The 15,225-nt window shown below is 63.4% G+C and overlaps 2 protein-coding genes across 5 annotated transcripts; one reads left to right on the plus strand and one right to left on the minus strand.

Annotated features, from left to right (window-relative positions):
- The first annotated feature begins 215 nt into the window (after positions 1-215).
- On the plus strand, positions 216-7,117 carry BBS1 (Bardet-Biedl syndrome 1). 3 transcript variants are annotated; one of them, XM_051967016.1, is made up of 17 exons: positions 216-380; positions 1,661-1,737; positions 1,930-1,964; positions 2,567-2,839; positions 3,479-3,525; positions 3,606-3,644; positions 4,114-4,186; positions 4,269-4,400; positions 4,478-4,584; positions 4,680-4,800; positions 4,884-5,042; positions 5,117-5,186; positions 5,305-5,463; positions 5,658-5,791; positions 6,414-6,548; positions 6,643-6,729; positions 6,833-7,117. In XM_051967016.1, the coding sequence occupies exons 1-17, from the start codon at positions 307-309 to the stop codon at positions 6,917-6,919; spliced, it is 1,809 nt and encodes a 602-aa protein (XP_051822976.1). In that variant the 5' UTR covers positions 216-306; the 3' UTR covers positions 6,920-7,117. The 3 variants fall into 3 exon arrangements, with proteins under 3 accessions (XP_051822976.1, XP_051822977.1, XP_051822978.1); XM_051967017.1 differs by lacking the exon at positions 216-380 and adding an exon at positions 427-675; XM_051967018.1 differs by lacking the exon at positions 216-380 and adding an exon at positions 427-669.
- A 1,134-nt stretch (positions 7,118-8,251) lies between these two features.
- ZDHHC24 (zinc finger DHHC-type containing 24) lies at positions 8,252-12,680 on the minus strand. Of its 2 annotated transcripts, none has more exons than XM_051967019.1 (3): positions 9,800-10,581; positions 8,935-9,212; positions 8,252-8,843 (listed from the first exon to the last, which is right to left on the minus strand). In XM_051967019.1, exons 1-3 carry the CDS (start codon positions 9,932-9,934, stop codon positions 8,267-8,269), a joined length of 990 nt encoding a protein of 329 aa, XP_051822979.1. In that variant the 5' UTR covers positions 9,935-10,581; the 3' UTR covers positions 8,252-8,266. The 2 variants fall into 2 exon arrangements, with proteins under 2 accessions (XP_051822979.1, XP_051822980.1); XM_051967020.1 differs by lacking the exon at positions 9,800-10,581 and adding an exon at positions 12,367-12,680 and having other exon boundaries at positions 8,483-8,843.
- Positions 12,681-15,225: the final 2,545 nt, after the last annotated feature.

A 15,225-nucleotide genomic window follows, 5' to 3' on the forward strand; every position in this document is an offset into this window, starting at 1 on the left:
GAATGAAAGGGGGAGGGGCCTTAGAACGCACGGAGAAAGGGGCGCTACGTGCACGTCAGGGGTGGAAGGCCAGCACCGAGACCAGCTTTCCAACGGGAGAGCCGCGACCGGGAGCTCGGGACGCCCAGCCACTGCTACAGAGGCGCAGCCGGGCAGTGAGCCGCGGACGGCTAGCGCAGGCGCGTTCCCGTCGGGCTCTGCGGCTGCGCAGCACGCTCTCCAGAGTTCTGCCTGGAACCTTGGCGCGCTGCTCCCAGAGCCGACGGACTGCTGGGAGGAGGGCGCCGGGGCGGAGCCGCTGGGAGGATGCGTCCGTTGTCCGGGGTGATGGAGAATAAGATGGCGGCGAGCGGGGATTCGGCGGGCTGCCGACCCAATAGGTGACCCCCCCTGACCCCCAGCGGCGCCTGCCCCTCTGGCTGGCGGGAGGAGCGGCGGGCTCTCCCCTCCCCGGCCCCACCCCCCAATACCGTTAGTGAGGGGGCGGGGCCCAGGAGGGGAGAGGGTTCGGAGTCCGGATTCGGAGAGTACGTCACTCCAGAGCTGCCAGACGACAGACTCAGTTTCCTCATCTGTTATATGAGCTGGGCATCGGAGGGACACCTGCACCGCGGGGATGTTGGGATCAAATGAGCCGAGGCTGCCGAGAAGCTCGCGGACGCCCCCGGGGTGCTGGTGACATAGTAGCAAAGGGAGGGGGGCACGTGGGCGCTCCGAAACGTGAACGGCGTAGTCTCGTGCAATCTGGGGGCTCAGAAGTAATCAGCGTAGCCTCGTGCACCCCGGGCGGGGGAACCTGAGGGCTCACAAGTAAACAATATAGTCTCGTGGGACCTGGGCACTTCCAAGTAAACAGTGTAGCCTTGTGCATCCTGGGAGGTAGAACCTGGGCACTTAGAACGGCAACAATATAGCCTCGTGCCCCGCAAGAGGTGGAATCTGGGAGCTCAGAAGTAACCAGTGCACCCGGGCGTGCCCTCCCCACCCAGAGGTGGAACCTGGGCAATTACAAGTAAACAATGTAGCCTTGTGCACCCTGGGAGGTGGAACTTGGGCGCTTAGAATGGGAACAATGTAGCTTGGTGCCCCACCCCCCAGGTGGAACCTGGGCAATTACAAGTAAACAATGTAGCCTTGTGCACCCTGGGAGGTGGAACTTGGGCGCTTAGAATGGGAACAATGTAGCCTCATGCCCCACCCCCCAGGGGTGGAACCTGGGCGCTCAGAAGTAAACAGGGTAGCCTCGTGCATTCTGGGCAGTGGAACCTGGGCGTTTAGAATGGGAACGGTGTAGCCTCGTGTCCCCCTGGCGGCAGAATCTGGGTGCTCAGAAGGGGACCGGTGTAGCCCTGTGCACCCCAGGAGCGCTGGAGGAAGACTGTGGGTACTTAGAGCATTAAGTGTGGGATGTGTAACATCACTGTGGGAACACCACAGTGGGCTCCTTGTTGGTGTCTCAGAACCGTAAAACGCGTGTGTAAAACACTGCCCTCCACCCCCACCCCCAGCTTCACGCCCCTTGGCAGCCCCAGGAAGCCCTCAGTCTGACACCGCCCGACCACTGCCCTCCGCCAGAGCCGCTCTGGCCACCCACCCACACCCACTGCCTTGTGCCCTTCCCCTCCCTCTGTGACGCCCCTTCCACCTTTCCTCTCTCTAGCACGGAAGCCAATTCCAAATGGCTGGACGCCCATTATGACCCCATGGCCAACATTCACACCTTCTCCGCATGCCTCGGTGAGTCTGTCTCTCTCTCCCTACCTCTGTCTCTGTCTCTCTGTGTCTCCCTACCTCTGTCGCTGTCTCCCTTTATCTCTCCTTCTCTGTCTCAGCACCTGCTTTATTGGGCCCCAGGGCACCCTGCATGGAGCTCCAGCTGGGCCCTGGGGCTCTGCCCTCCCCACCCTCATGAGCCATTCTGTTTTCTAGCGCTTGCGGATCTCCATGGGGATGGCGAGTATAAGGTGAGCGGCTGTTGGGCTTAGACGGGGAAACTGGGGGGAGGAGAGGGCCTAGGAGAGGGCCTACTGCCCAGCCTGGAGCTTCTAGTCTCTGCACCAGACATGGACTCTGCCCGTGTAGCCAATGGGGCCGAGCTGGCTGAATCCCCGGAGCCGTGGGCGCATCCAGGCTGTCCATTTATAGCAGGGAAAGGAGGCTTAGAGGGAGCTTAAGGGATTGGCTCCAGGTCTCAGCTTGGGCCCTGACCCTGCAGGGTCACTTAACTCTGAGGATCATTGAATTCAGAGCACCCAGGGCTTTTGACTGGCCCGGCCCACCCCCTGTGCTCAAGGGTTGGAGGGGATTCCCTCCTCTTGTGGGAACAAAGTCCCTTATGTTCTGAACCTTAGTCCCCTCCGCCCCCAGCCCTGTGCCCATGGTGCCTGTGGGAGCCCTGGGTCCAAGTGACCAAGCATTGATTAAGTGCCGTGCCAAGGACCCGGTGGAGTCGGCCCCGTCTGTTCCCGCTGCCAGAAAGCTGCCGAGCAGCTGCCGAGCAGAAGGAAGGGCCCCGGAGCCTCGGGGTCAGTGGCCAACACCTTTCTCACTCATCTTTCCCTCATAGCTGGTGGTGGGGGACCTGGGTGCGAACGGTCGGCACCCACGCCTAAAGGTGCTCAAGGGACCATCGGTGCTGACCGAGAGCCCCCTGCCCACCCTGCCGTCCGCCGCCGCCGCTTTTCTCATGGAGCCCCACGAGCCTCGGACCCCAGCACTGGCGCTGGCCTCCGGGCCCTGCGTATACGTCTACAAGAACCTTCGCCCTTACTTCAAATTCAGCTTGCCTCCCCTGCCTCCCAACCCCCTGGAGCAGGACCTCTGGAACCAAGCCAAGGAGGTGGGGGGCATGGGGGGTTGGGGGGGGACGGTGGGAGAGAACAGACAGAAACGAGAGGAGAAAAATGGTGGTTTGGGTGAGGAAGGGAGGAAGGGGATCCCAGCTCAGGTTCCCTGGTCATCGGGTTCCCTCATCATGCCGGAGTGGCCCCCATGGGGCTGGTGGGTGTCCATGTGTGTGCACATGTGTGGCATGAGCCTGTAGGGGGCATGATGAGGATGGGGGGCCGTGTGGAGCAGAGGCCCCAGCGTCCTTTTCCATATTTGTCCCAAAAGCAGATTTCCTCTCACTCCTCTCTGCCAGGGTCCTCAGGTCTCCCCTTCCAGCCGGTTCTTTGCCTGTTTCACCTGGCTCACTCAGCGCCGCTTTTCCTGCAGTGTAGTTGTTGGGGGGCTTGGCAGGGGCTCAGATGTGCCCCCCCGGGGATCTCGTGGGGGCCCCAGCTGGCCTTGGCCCAGTTCTGGGGGAGACAGTAGGAAAGAGGAGAAAGCTTTTGTATCTTGGGGAAAGTGAATGCTTTGGAGCAAACAGGTGCATTCGTAGACAGGGAAGAGGGCTTGGAAGGAGGGGGCAGGGCCGCAGGGCCTTGTGGGACCTGTGAGCGCAGGCCTGAGCCGCGGAGTCTCCCCTTTGGTGCAGGACCGGATTGACCCTCTGACCCTAAAGGAGATGCTGGAAGGGATCAGGTGAGAAGGCTCTCCCTGCTGCTCTTTGTGCCCTTTGGCCTTTGCTCTTTCCCCCTGACCTGAGCCCCCTCTGCTTCCAGGGAGAAGGCCGAGGTGCCCCTGTCGGTGCAGTCCCTCAGGTGAGCTCTGCTGTGGGGTCAGCGTGGCCGCGGCACTGACGGGGACCTGCCTGTCTGTGCTCGGACACAGCTAAGGGCTCCCCCATGGCCCCGATGACTTCTCTGTGAGTGTCGTGGGAGGCCTGGGGTCCCCCAACACTAATCTCACCTCGGCAGGCCCAGCTCTTTCTCTGTAAAGTCAGAGCTGCTCGGCCCCTATGACAAGGGGACTGCCAGGCCTGGGCCGGCTCCAGCGCCTTGGGCTCAGTACATTCTGTAAACCTGGGTCTGGAACGGCCGAGATGGCGCATAAAGTCCCGCCGGGGGCCCTCGGAGGGGGAGGGGGTTGCCGAGTCCCAGATCCAGAAGGACCCGAGGAGGAGGGGGTATTTCGTCGAGGTTCCGGCCTGGAGGGAGGCCCTGAAGGTCGCCTGAGGAGGGGTGCCCGGGGCCTCGGAGCCGGGCGATCTGAGAGGCGACTGCTCTGTAGGTTCCTGCATCTGGAGCTGGGAGAAATGGAGGCTTTTGTTGCTCAGCACAAGAATCAGCCCATCAAGAGACAGGTATAGGGTGCTCCCCTCCCCCTTTCAGGGCTCCCCCCCACCCCCCGTTCCGGGCTGAGCCTCTTGGCTCCTTGGCCACCAGACAGTCATCACGTCCATGACCATCCTGAAGAAGAATCTGGCCGACGAGGACGCCGTGTCCTGCCTGGTGCTGGGGACCGAGAACCGCGAGCTCCTGGTGCTGGACCCCGAGGCCTTCACCGTCCTGACCAAGGTCAGCCGGGGGCCGAGTGGGGGGCAGGGCCCGGGGGGGCGCCCGCAGCCAGGCCGACCGTTGGCGCCTCCCCCCAGATGAGCCTGCCCAGCGTGCCCGTCTTCCTGGAGGTGTCGGGCCAGTTTGACGTGGAGTTCTGGCTCACGGCCGCCTGCCGCGACGGCAACATCTACATCCTGCGCAGGTGCCGAGCTCGGGAGGGCAGGAGGGAGGCAGGAGGGAGTCTGGGGGCCAGGGCTGGGCGGGAGGGAGGCGCCTTCTGATGGGCCTTGTCCACAGGGACTCCAAGCGGCCCAGGTACTGCATCGAGCTGAGCTCCCAGCCCGTGGGACTGGTCCGTATCCACAAGACGCTGGTGGTGGGCAGCACCCAGGACATGCTGCACAGCTTCACCCACAAGGTGCCGGCCTGCCCCTCCCTCTGTCCAGCCCCGGCCTCCCTCTCCCCTCCCCCAGGCCCACTTGACCCCCGACTCTCCGGCAGGGGAAGAAGCTGTGGACGGTGCCCATGCCGGCGCCCATCCTGACCATGAGCCTCCTGGAGCAGCGCTCGCGGGGCCTGCAGGCCGTCATGGCCGGCCTGGCCAACGGGGAGATGCGCATTTACCGAGACAAGGCCCTGCTCAACATCATCCGGACCCCGGTGAGCCCAGGTTCTGCCCCCCCCCCAAACTGGGATTTTCCCCTCCTGTCTCACGCGCCTGCATCTTCCCCCAGGACGCCGTGACCAGCATCTGCTTCGGCCGCTACGGGCGAGAGGACAACACCCTCATCATGACGACTCGAGGTCGGGCGGGGAGGGAGGGGGGGGCATGACCTGGGGCCGGGGGGGGGGAGCAGAGACCCTCCTATCTGGGCTGAGGGGGGAGGGCCCCCAGGCAGTTGTGGGCTCTCCCCTCCACTAGGCGGTGGCCTGGTCATCAAGATCCTGAAGCGAACGGCAGTGTTTGGGGAAGGGGCTGGAGAGGCAGGGCCCCCCCCGGCCCAAGCCCTCCGGCTCAATGTGCCCCGAAAGACCAGACTCTACGTGGACCAGACGTTGCGGGAGCGGGAGGCCGGCACCGGTGAGTTCGAGCAGACACTGTAGCCGATGGTTGGGGGGTACCCCGGGGCCCCCACCTCACTCTGCCCTCTTCCCGCGACCTCCCCCCTTTTCATCCTCTGCCACCTTCCGGGTCCCATCTACACTCCTCCCAGAATCCCCCTGGGCAGCAGCCTTGGGCATCTCGGGGCCCCCCCACCCTCGTGCCTTCCGCAGCCATGCACCGAGCCTTCCAGATGGACCTCTACCTCCTGCGGCTGCGGGCCGCTCGGGCCTACGTGCAGGCCCTGGAGTCCAGCCTGAACCCCGTGTCCGCCACCCTCCGGGAGCCCCTCAAGCTGCACGCCGTGGTGAGTTGTGGGGCCGGGAAGGAAGCTTAGGGGGGAGCAGAGCAGGCTGAGGGTCCTAAGGGTCCTAGGGAAGCCCTGGCAGCAGCAGGGGAGGGCCCCCCCCAGCCAAGAAGTAGGAGGAAGGCTGGGCAGCCCGTCCGTACAATGGAGATCACTGAGTCTTCCCCACTGGCCCTTCTAGGGGCCAAGGGCCAGATGGGAGAACAGGGGGGGCAGGCCCGAAGTCTGGGAGCCCGCCTCGAACCTGGTCGTGATCTTGGACAGTTCCTGAAGTGCTCGGGGACCCTCGTGGCAGAGGGAGGCCTAGAAAGCCCCCATTCACGGATGGGGGTCAGAGCAGGGCGCTAGCCGGGATGCAGGGGCAGCCACCGTCCCAGAGAGGGGCCAGGGGTACCAGGACCCAGGAGAACTCAGAAATCCCTCTGGGCTTTGTTCAAGCATCTTGCAATGACCAGAGCTCCCCAGAAAGTAATGAGCTCCCCGTCCAGTCCCTGGATGTCCAGACGGGGCACACGACGGCTTGTTGGGGGCATGGGGGGTGCGGCTCGATGCCCCCCTCAGGAAGAACACCCTGGGTGTGTCTGGGTCCCGCGGCAGCTCTAAGAACTTTGTTCCTCTCCAGGTTCAGGGCCTGGGGCCCACCTTCAGGCTGACCCTTCACCTCCAGAACACGTCTGCGGTCCGCCCGGCCATCGGCCTACTGGTCTCCTTCCTGTACAACGAGTCCCTCTACGCTCTGCCCCGAGCCTTCTTCAAGGTGGGAGCGCCCCCTCCCCCCCGAGCGCTCCCCTGGCCCCGCCGGCCCCCCTTGTCCCGCCTCCGTGAGCCCCCATCCTCTGTCCCCACCGCAGGTTCCCATGTTGGTGCCGGGACTCAGCTACCCCATGGAGACCTTCGTGGAGTGTCTCAGTGACAAGGGCATCTCGGACATCATCAAGGTGGGTCACCCCGGGGCAGGCCGGCCGAGCAGGGGGGGGGGGGGTCCCTGACAGCGGAGCCCCCCCCCCCCAGCTGCACGCGTGGCCTCTGCCTCCCCCACAGGTGCTGGTTCTGCGTGAGGGCCAGAGCGCGCCCCTGCTGAGCGCCCACATCAACATGCCCGTGAGTGAGGGGCTGGTGGCCGCCTGAGCCCAGCGCTGGCCGGGAGCGAGCAGCAGCCAGGCAATGGCCTCCTTGTGGAGGCCCATGGAGGCCAGCCCCGGGAGGGGCTTTGGAGGAGCCGGCTGATGGCCCGAGGATCCCGCCTCTGAGCAGCTGGCACTTCTGCCTTCCCCTCCCCCCTCAGGCCTGCCATCCGCTGTCATTAAAGGGGTGAGGAGCCTCCGACACTCTGGGCTCTTTCTTGCCAAGGACAAGGCCCTCAGTGGGACTTGGGGGCCCCCGGCCCTCTCTGCCCATCAGCTCCCCGGGCGCTGACCCTGCACCCTCTTCTGCCGTGGCTCAGGACCTCTGGCATTTGGCCCCCGGGTTGTGCCAGCAAAGCCACGTTGGGGGGGAGAGCGCCACAGCATCACACTGCAAGCATTTATTAATCCCTTTCTGTATGCCAGGCAAAGGGCTCTGGGATGGAGCCGCCAATCCTCAGGGACAGCCCAAGGCGGGGTCCGGGGGGGGGGGGAAGGGCCCAGCCACCAGGGGTCCCTTGGGCTGCCCTTTCCAGAAACAGAGAACCGCAGTCCGGGCAGCCGGGTCCCAACCCAATAAAACCCTGGTACTGGACCTCCGGAGAAGTGCTGGGCTTTGTGAGGGTGGCGGGCAGCCGGGGGCAGCACAGGGGAGGAAGCTGCTCACTGAGTGACCCTGGGAAAGGCATTCAACCCGTCTGGCCCTTAGTTTCCCCATCTGTAAAATGGGGACAAAACCACCCCTAGCCCCCTAAGATTATGAGGATCAACTGAGAGCGATTCTAAAATGGCAAAGCTTCCCCCAAAGCCTCCCGCGTGTGCCCCCTATGGTGCTCCATGTTCCAGGGCCAGAGTTCAAGGAACAAGAGGCAGCAGAGTGCAGAGCGAAGGGCCCAGCCCCGGGTTCAGATCTCGTTTCGGAGCCTGTGACCCCAGGCTGGCATCTTGCCACCCGTTTCCTCAGTTGTCAGTCAGAGGCCTCACCCCGGGTCAGTTCTACCTCGGGCATGAGAGAGCTCGGGCTGAGCAGGGATTGCCCAGGGAAGACACCCCGTGCCTAGTAGAGTGAGGTTGCCTGGCCTTGGGGAGCCCCCGCCCGCCTGCCCCCCCATCCCCGCGGAGTTCCCCTTGGCCCTGCCACCACGCTGAGGGGGGAGCCGCGAATGGGCACAGAAGCCAAGTGAGGGAGGCAGCCGCACACCGAGGAGGCCCGAGGATGGGTGCCCCCCACCAGGAGGCGCTGCGGTCCCCAGACCTCTGTGACCCCATTTCCTCGCCAGCAAATGGGGAGCCAGGAAAGGCCTCCCCGCCCTGGCGCTCTGGGCACTCCCCCCAAATCCTGGCCATGCCCTCAAGTGCCCACCACGGTCTGCCCAGGCACAAAACCTCCGCTCCCCCAAAGACAGCCCCCACGCAGCGGCAGGAGTAACTTCAAGGCTTTATTGTAGTGGGGACTGGGGCCAACAGCCCGCCCTGGGCCCGGCCTTGGGGGCAGTGCCAGGGAGGACCGAATGCGGGGCTTGAGGGTCAGGCAGGAAGGGGGAGGGGAGAGTCCTGCTGAGTGGGGGCGCAAACCTGGGGAGCTCAGGCAGGCGGGGAGCGGCCCGCGACGCTCCTCGGCCCCCAGTCCGTGCTCCCCGCGGGCGACGCTCCTCAGTCGGCGGTCTGGAAGGTGATGCCGTCCCCGGGCAGCGGGGAGGACAGGAAGGGCCAGAGCCACACCAGGAGCCAGCGGGAGCCCAGGGCGGCCTCCATGTTCCTCCGGGGGCCCAGGTCGTAGAGGCGCTGCCCGCGGGCCCACTCGCGGGTGGTCTGGCCGCGCAGCAGCAGCATCCCGTGGAAGAGGAGCCCGGCCCCACAGAGCAGGGCGCCCGCCACGCACGTGTCGGCTATGAAGGCCAGGGCGAACTGGGCCGGGGACACGCCACCTGCGGAGCACACAGCAGGGGGCCGCTGGGGCCGGGCGGGGGGAGGCCTCCCCAGAGCCCCCGCCCGGCCCCCGGCCCCCGCGGCCCTCACCGGTGAGCAGCATGAGCCACGGCAGCAGCAGCAGCGTCACGGCGTGCAGCTGGGAGTGCGCCCGCAGCAGGAGGCCCAGGGCCGGGCCCAGCAGGGCCGTGACGTGCAGCAGCAGGCCGGCCCCGTGGAGCAGCAGGCACAGGAAGGGCCGGTAGTTGCTGAAGCCCACGCAGCGCCCCAGCAGCAGGCAGTGGTGGTCCCGGCGCAGGACGCAGACCCTGCAGGCCGGGCAGTGCCCGCTGCGCGGGGGGACCTGGCTCTGGCACTGGTAGCAGTAGCTGTAAGGCAAGGGAGGCCCCATGAAGCTCCAGCCCCCCGAGCCACACCCCCTCCGGCCTGTCCTCCAGGGCCACCTTCCCTCTGGAGCCTCTTCGCAGCCCCCCGCAAACTCTCAGACTCTTCTGCTCCCGTTCCCAGGGACTCCATGGTCTACAAAGCCGTTCTCTGGGGTGGGGGACCCTTCCCCAGGACACTCTGAGAGCTGCCAGCATGGGTAGAACTCCAGTCCGTGACTCCAAGGCTGACCCACTATCCTCTCTGAGGCAGTCCTCAGTCCCATTTCAGATGAGCAAACTGGAGCTCTGAGGGGTCAGGGATTTGCCAAGATCAGACTCCCAGCACCCCACCCCAGAGCCCCCCATTCCCAAAGTCAGGCAGCCTCCAGCTGGAGACCCACCCAAAGCCTCATGGGGGGCCATAAGGCACCCCCTACTCTGCCCCAAGCTGGTCACCTTTTGATCATTTTCAAGTGAGGATTTAGACCCAGTTAAGGTCAACAAGCGAGCAGAAAGGGTGGCTCGCACTTCCCCAGCGCCCGCACCCCCTCCAAGGACCCCTCAGCCCCCACAGACCGTGCTCCCATCACCTGCCAGGCGGCCCGAGGCTGTCCAGCCAGCCCTGTCCAGAACCGACATGCTCCAGCTCTCTGGGTCTCTACAGAACCGAACAAATGTTCCCTCGAGTTCCCCATCCCGGCGGAAGGTTGCCAGCCCCCCGCCATTTGTCTAGTGCCTCAGTGGAACAGGCCCCAGACCGCACTGCACAGGGCTTTCAGAAAGCCCCAGGACCCTTCCCCACAAACCCAGAGAGGCAGAACCTAGCGATACTTGGGCCACGTCCGGAAGGAGCCGGCAGCTGCCACCAGTCAGGACTCCCACTGTTCCCCCTCAATCCCAGGGTTCCCAAGGACAATCACAGCATCGTGGAGCCGAACCTCTGCTCTTTCTGTGCCCAGAGAACGGCTGCCCCAGCACCCTCAGCCTCTGGTCCCCTCAGCCAGTGGTCACTTGCAGCATCTGAGGGGAGACCCTACCCTGGAGGGAGCTCACTCCCCCAGGGGCTCAGGCCAGAAGGCAGCCCCCTCCACCATCGGGGGAGCAGCGTCACTCTGAGCCTGACCAAATGTAAGCTCCTCGAGGGCAGGGGCCGTGGTGCTTGTGCCTTTGTGCCCCCCAGGCCCCGAGGAGACTCCCCTGAACCCGCTTCTGCTTCTTGGAGCCAGAGATGTCTCCTCCACCTGCCTGGTCCCTCTCCACCTCCCCAGGGCACCACCTCCAGGCCCTCGGCCTTCTCCAGATGCTCTCCATGAGCATGTGGCCCCCAAACCGCGCCCATCCTCCACACTGGGATGGGCGAGGGCAGAACAGACACGCCCCCACCCCACCCCACCCCACTCCGTGGCGCTCTCCCTCCCGGCTGCCACCAATGGCTCCTAAGATCCACTCGGAGCCCCGGGCCCGCTTCTGGCCCAGGAGAGAATTCTGGCCCGAGGCCTTCGCAGACCTCATTTGCTCCCCAGGATCGAGTTCAGTCTCACAGATAACCAGGGTGAGCAGCTGAGCCCAGGAGACACCCCCAGAGGCCTCCAGGGTCTCTGCTGCACTCGAGGGGAGCGCTCCCTGGCCCACCCGCCCGCCTGGCTCTCTCTCCAGACTCGGGAAGGCTTCGGGAAGGGCCCAACAAGGTGCCTTGGGTTCCCCCACGGCCGTCCTTCGGGGTCCTGGTCACCATCTCTCTTGTCCGGTCAGCACCTGCTTCTGGAACCACTCAGCTCCTCCCGCCCAGGCCGCGTTCCCTCTGGAAGTGGCTCGGGGGGCCCCTTCTCAGCCCCTTTTCTCCTCCTCATCCTCTGGGCCAGCTGGAGCCAGTCTTGAGTGGAAACCTCCTGACAAGCAGGGGCCTTGACAAGCTTCCTTCCCTCCTGAAGCTTCTCTTCCACCATGAGATGGGGCCAAATGTTGGGGGGGGGGTGTACAGCCCCGGCTCCCCCGCTCCAGTGGCTCCTGGCTGTGCCCTGACCCAGCACCTGGGCCTTCTCTGCCCCAGGCCCTCCTGTCCCAGCTCCCTCTGCCCCACCGGGCCAGCCCCTCTCCCTGGGCACAGCCCCATCCCACAGACGTCTGCGTCTCCGCACCTGAACTTGCGGAAATTTTTTTTGTTTTTTACAGAAACATCATCGATGTTTAACCTTCCTGCCAGTGAAGGCTGGCCTCAGCCCTCGGGCCCCAAACTGTGATCCCTGAGGGCTGGGGCTCAGCAGCACTAGCGGGACCCCCCAAATCTTGCACAACTCCGCTGCCACCCGCACCCCAAATCACCACTGAAAAAGAGGCAGAGCACTCAGCAGGGTATGGGAGCACCAACGCAAACCGATGCCTGCCTGCTCGGAGGACTGACCCAAGGGCAGCCTCCACCTGGGCGAGTAGGGCCCCAACTTCTAGGGCTAGGCCCCTCTCACGCCAAGTGACCACAGCCTCTGGTGGGCCCAGAAGCTTCGGGGCTGCCCTTGAGAACCCCAAGCAGTGCCCACCGTTAGGAGACTTCTGTCCCAACCAAGGGGCAGGACTCGAACCCGAGGCCCCCCTTTCCTCTCCCTGATGCAGTCTTCAGTCTGTGTCTGACTTTCTCCACCCAAAAGAAGGCACCAGGGGTCTCTCGGGGTCTCCTCCTGCATGCCCACCTCTGGTGCCAGCCCCAGATCCTCCCTGGCTTCTCGAGGGCAAGGATGGCTCTTTGTATACCCAGGCCTTAGCACACATTAGGCGATTAATAAATGTTCATTATCACCTCCCAGTGACCTTCCTATGGGGCTGAAACTCAGAAAATCCCTTTCCATTCATGATCTCATCGGCCTTGGGATAAGGTCATTACTATCCTCCCCTTACAGGAGGGGAACCAGAGGTTGTCCCAGGCATCATCTGCACCCAGCCCTTCCTGGGCGCCCCCGTGCACCGACATTCCGGCCTCAGCCCGGTGGGGATACAGGGTGGGGCTGCCCTTGGCCCCCGAAGAAGGCCCTCCCAGGGAGGCTGGACTGGAACCCGGGCGGAGATGGGCGACGGGGGTGGGCACGGTGGGGGGGGAAGGAGGTGTAGACACCACGGGAGGGGGCTCCCCTCCCCCCACCCTCGGGCTCGGCGCATGCGCACTCACTCCCAGCCGCGGCCCAGCGCCCGGCCCGCCAGCACCACGCCGCCGATGCCCGGGTCCCGGAGCAGGAAGAGGGCCGCGTTGCCCAGCACGTTGAGCAGCTGGAAGGCGGCCAGCAGCAGGTGCAGCGCCCGCGCCAGAGGCCCCGCGGCCGGCAGCCCGGGCCCGTGCATCAGCACGTAGGCCAGCTCCAGCGCCACGGCGGCCGCCCACAGCGCCGTCAGCAGCAGCGGCAGCCGCGGGCCCCGGCCTCCGCCCGCGGCCCACACCGCGCCCATGGCCCGCCGCCCGTCGTCGCCCGAAGGGCCTCCCGCGGCCTCCGCCGCCGCCAGCGCCGCCGCCCCGCCCGACCCCGGCCGCGCAGGAGCCACCGCCCCCGCCGGGACCTCGCGCCTATCAGAACGCGCAGGCCGCCGCCCGGTCCAATGCGCAGCGAGCGCCTGCCGACGCCGTGCTCTGATTGGACGGAGAGATGAGCCAATGAGGACGTGCGCGAGCTGAGCCCGCGAGCCCAAGCTTCGGCCCCGCGAACCTCCCCGAGGCCCCGCCCCCCTTGGGCCCCGCCCTCCGAGGGCTCAGCTTCTGCAGGCTAGAAGTGAGCCCCACAGATCTGGTCCAGCCTCTATGGCTCTGAAGGCTAGGTCCTGGGTTCAAATCTCATCCTTACCACTCATGGGGGCTTTGTCTCCTCCCCCAGCCTCAGGTTTCTTTCAGTGCCTTTGCTCCCCGCCTGGATGCCTGAGCCTGTCCATCGCGGGTTTGTCCATAGCCGTGTTTGAGGTCCTTTTGTGTAGCACCCCGCACACAGCAGGCGCCTAATAAATGTTCAGTGACTCTCCTGTACGATGGGCCTCCCTTTAAGCAGCAGGAGATCTCCGACCCGGGCCAGCTTCCGCTTGCAGAGCTCCGCTGCCAGGGAGGTCGCTGCTGCCCTGGGTAGCCTCTCTGTTCCACTTTTAGATAATTACCAGGATGTTTTTTCCTGTCACAGCATTTCTAAATCTTCAATCTCATGGTGGAGGGGTGGGGATTCTCCTCAAACACGCAGATGCCAGCCAGCTGTGCCTGCCCATCCTCCCACAGATGCGGATCCTTCAAGGTTCAGCTGGGGTGAGGTGGGGAAGGAATCTTCTCCCGTCCCTTCTCGCTGCCTGGACACCAGTGAATCATTCCATGGGTTGTCCCATGATCCCTTGTAAAATGGGGATAATACCAGCAGCTGCCTTTCAGGGTTGTTGGTGAGGATCAGATAAGTTACGTGTGAATGCTTTGCAAATTGTAAAATGCCAAGCGAATCCCAGCTATTATGATCTCACCGAATGAGCAGCTCAGCTTCTTTGCCCTCCATACATGTTTCTATTGGAGTCCCTCGGACCCGAGGCATCAGGCGTGCCGCCTGCCAGCTGCGCAAGCCCCGCGACCTTGCTGAGTGCAGCCCAAGCCAGAGTCAACTGGAAATAGTGAACGAAATAAATTAAAATGCACCGGAACGCAGATGATGGTCATGTGTGACTTTCTACCTCAATATGTAGCCCACAGAGATCCTTAGGTGCTATCTAAGGGCCCCAGTTTCTATTTGAATCCGGAACTGCTGCCCTGGACGTGTCTCAGTCAGTGGGTCAAGAGCCATTTCATGTTCCTTCCTGAGTAATATGCTGAATCCTCCTGAAAACCATCTCGCCTTCGCCCTTCGGATGCCGCTCAACTTTAATCTTCACGGACCGTGACAGCCATTCCACAGCATCACTGCAAGAGGGTTTCTCCGTTACTTGGCTCAGCCGTTGGTTCTTGGACCTCCGGCCAAGTAGAACAAATCCAATAGGGTCCTATGTGACGGTCCTTCAGCTATAGGAAGACGCCCTTCTAGGTCTCCCTCAGTCACTTGTGCTAAAAACATTTCTCCTTGCTGCAGCTGATCCACATAGGACGTGGTCTTCAATAACCTACCCAGAATCCTCCTTCCCCAGAGGGTCTCCAACATGTCAATGTCCTTCCTAGAACACGGGGCCCGAACTGAGCAAAATACTCTAGGGTTGTTCTCCCCGGAGCAACTGATCATTTATGAAGCACCTGCTGTGTACACAAACACTCTTGCTTCCCTGATTGAATAAAATTCAATAGAATGTATGCTCCTTGGGAGTAAAGACTCATGTTTCCATACGCAGTGCAGGCATCTGGGAGAGACCAGCTCCCTCACTTTACAGATGAGGAGACAGATTAAGTGACTTACCCGAGGTCACTCAGCTAACACTTACCTGAGGAAAAAGATGGTGTCATGTCTTTCTGACTTGGAGGCCAACCTTCTAGGCTGTATTTCTTAGTGTAAATGCCCTCTTTGGGTTACCCTGTCCTGTTGTTGACTTGGTTCCAGTTCTTAACTTACTAAAACACTCCAACTGTCCTCAGTCTTATACTTGTTAGACCCCAATTCTATTGCACTTCAGTCCCCGGTCCAAGCCCGTAAGAGCCTGCCCCCCTCCCCCTTCTTGGTCCCCCTTTCTTGTTTTCTGGCACCTGCAAACCCCGTATGTCATCTAAGCCTTCCTCCACCTCACGGATCCCGGTGCCGCTGCCCTGGGAACTTGACACTGGACTGGCCGTCAAGGGGTCTTTGGGGGGCTTCAGCAGTCCTGAGCCGCCAATCGGTTTCAGTCGCCCCTCCCCCCACTGGGCTTTGCTGCAGCTGATAGCGCTCCAGCCCAGAACCATCTCAAGAAAGTGGAACAAGTGTTCTGCTGCAATCCCGGTTACCCCAAACCCCGATCTGCCGGAAGGACAATCCTGTCAAAAAAGAAAATGGGAAAAGTGGTCGGGCTGGGCCGGTGACTCTCGGTGGTCGCGGCTTCCTTTCCCGCCCCCCCC

Source organism: Antechinus flavipes, chromosome 6 (assembly GCF_016432865.1).
Source record: "Antechinus flavipes isolate AdamAnt ecotype Samford, QLD, Australia chromosome 6, AdamAnt_v2, whole genome shotgun sequence".
Classification (NCBI taxonomy): Eukaryota; Metazoa; Chordata; class Mammalia; order Dasyuromorphia; family Dasyuridae; genus Antechinus; species Antechinus flavipes.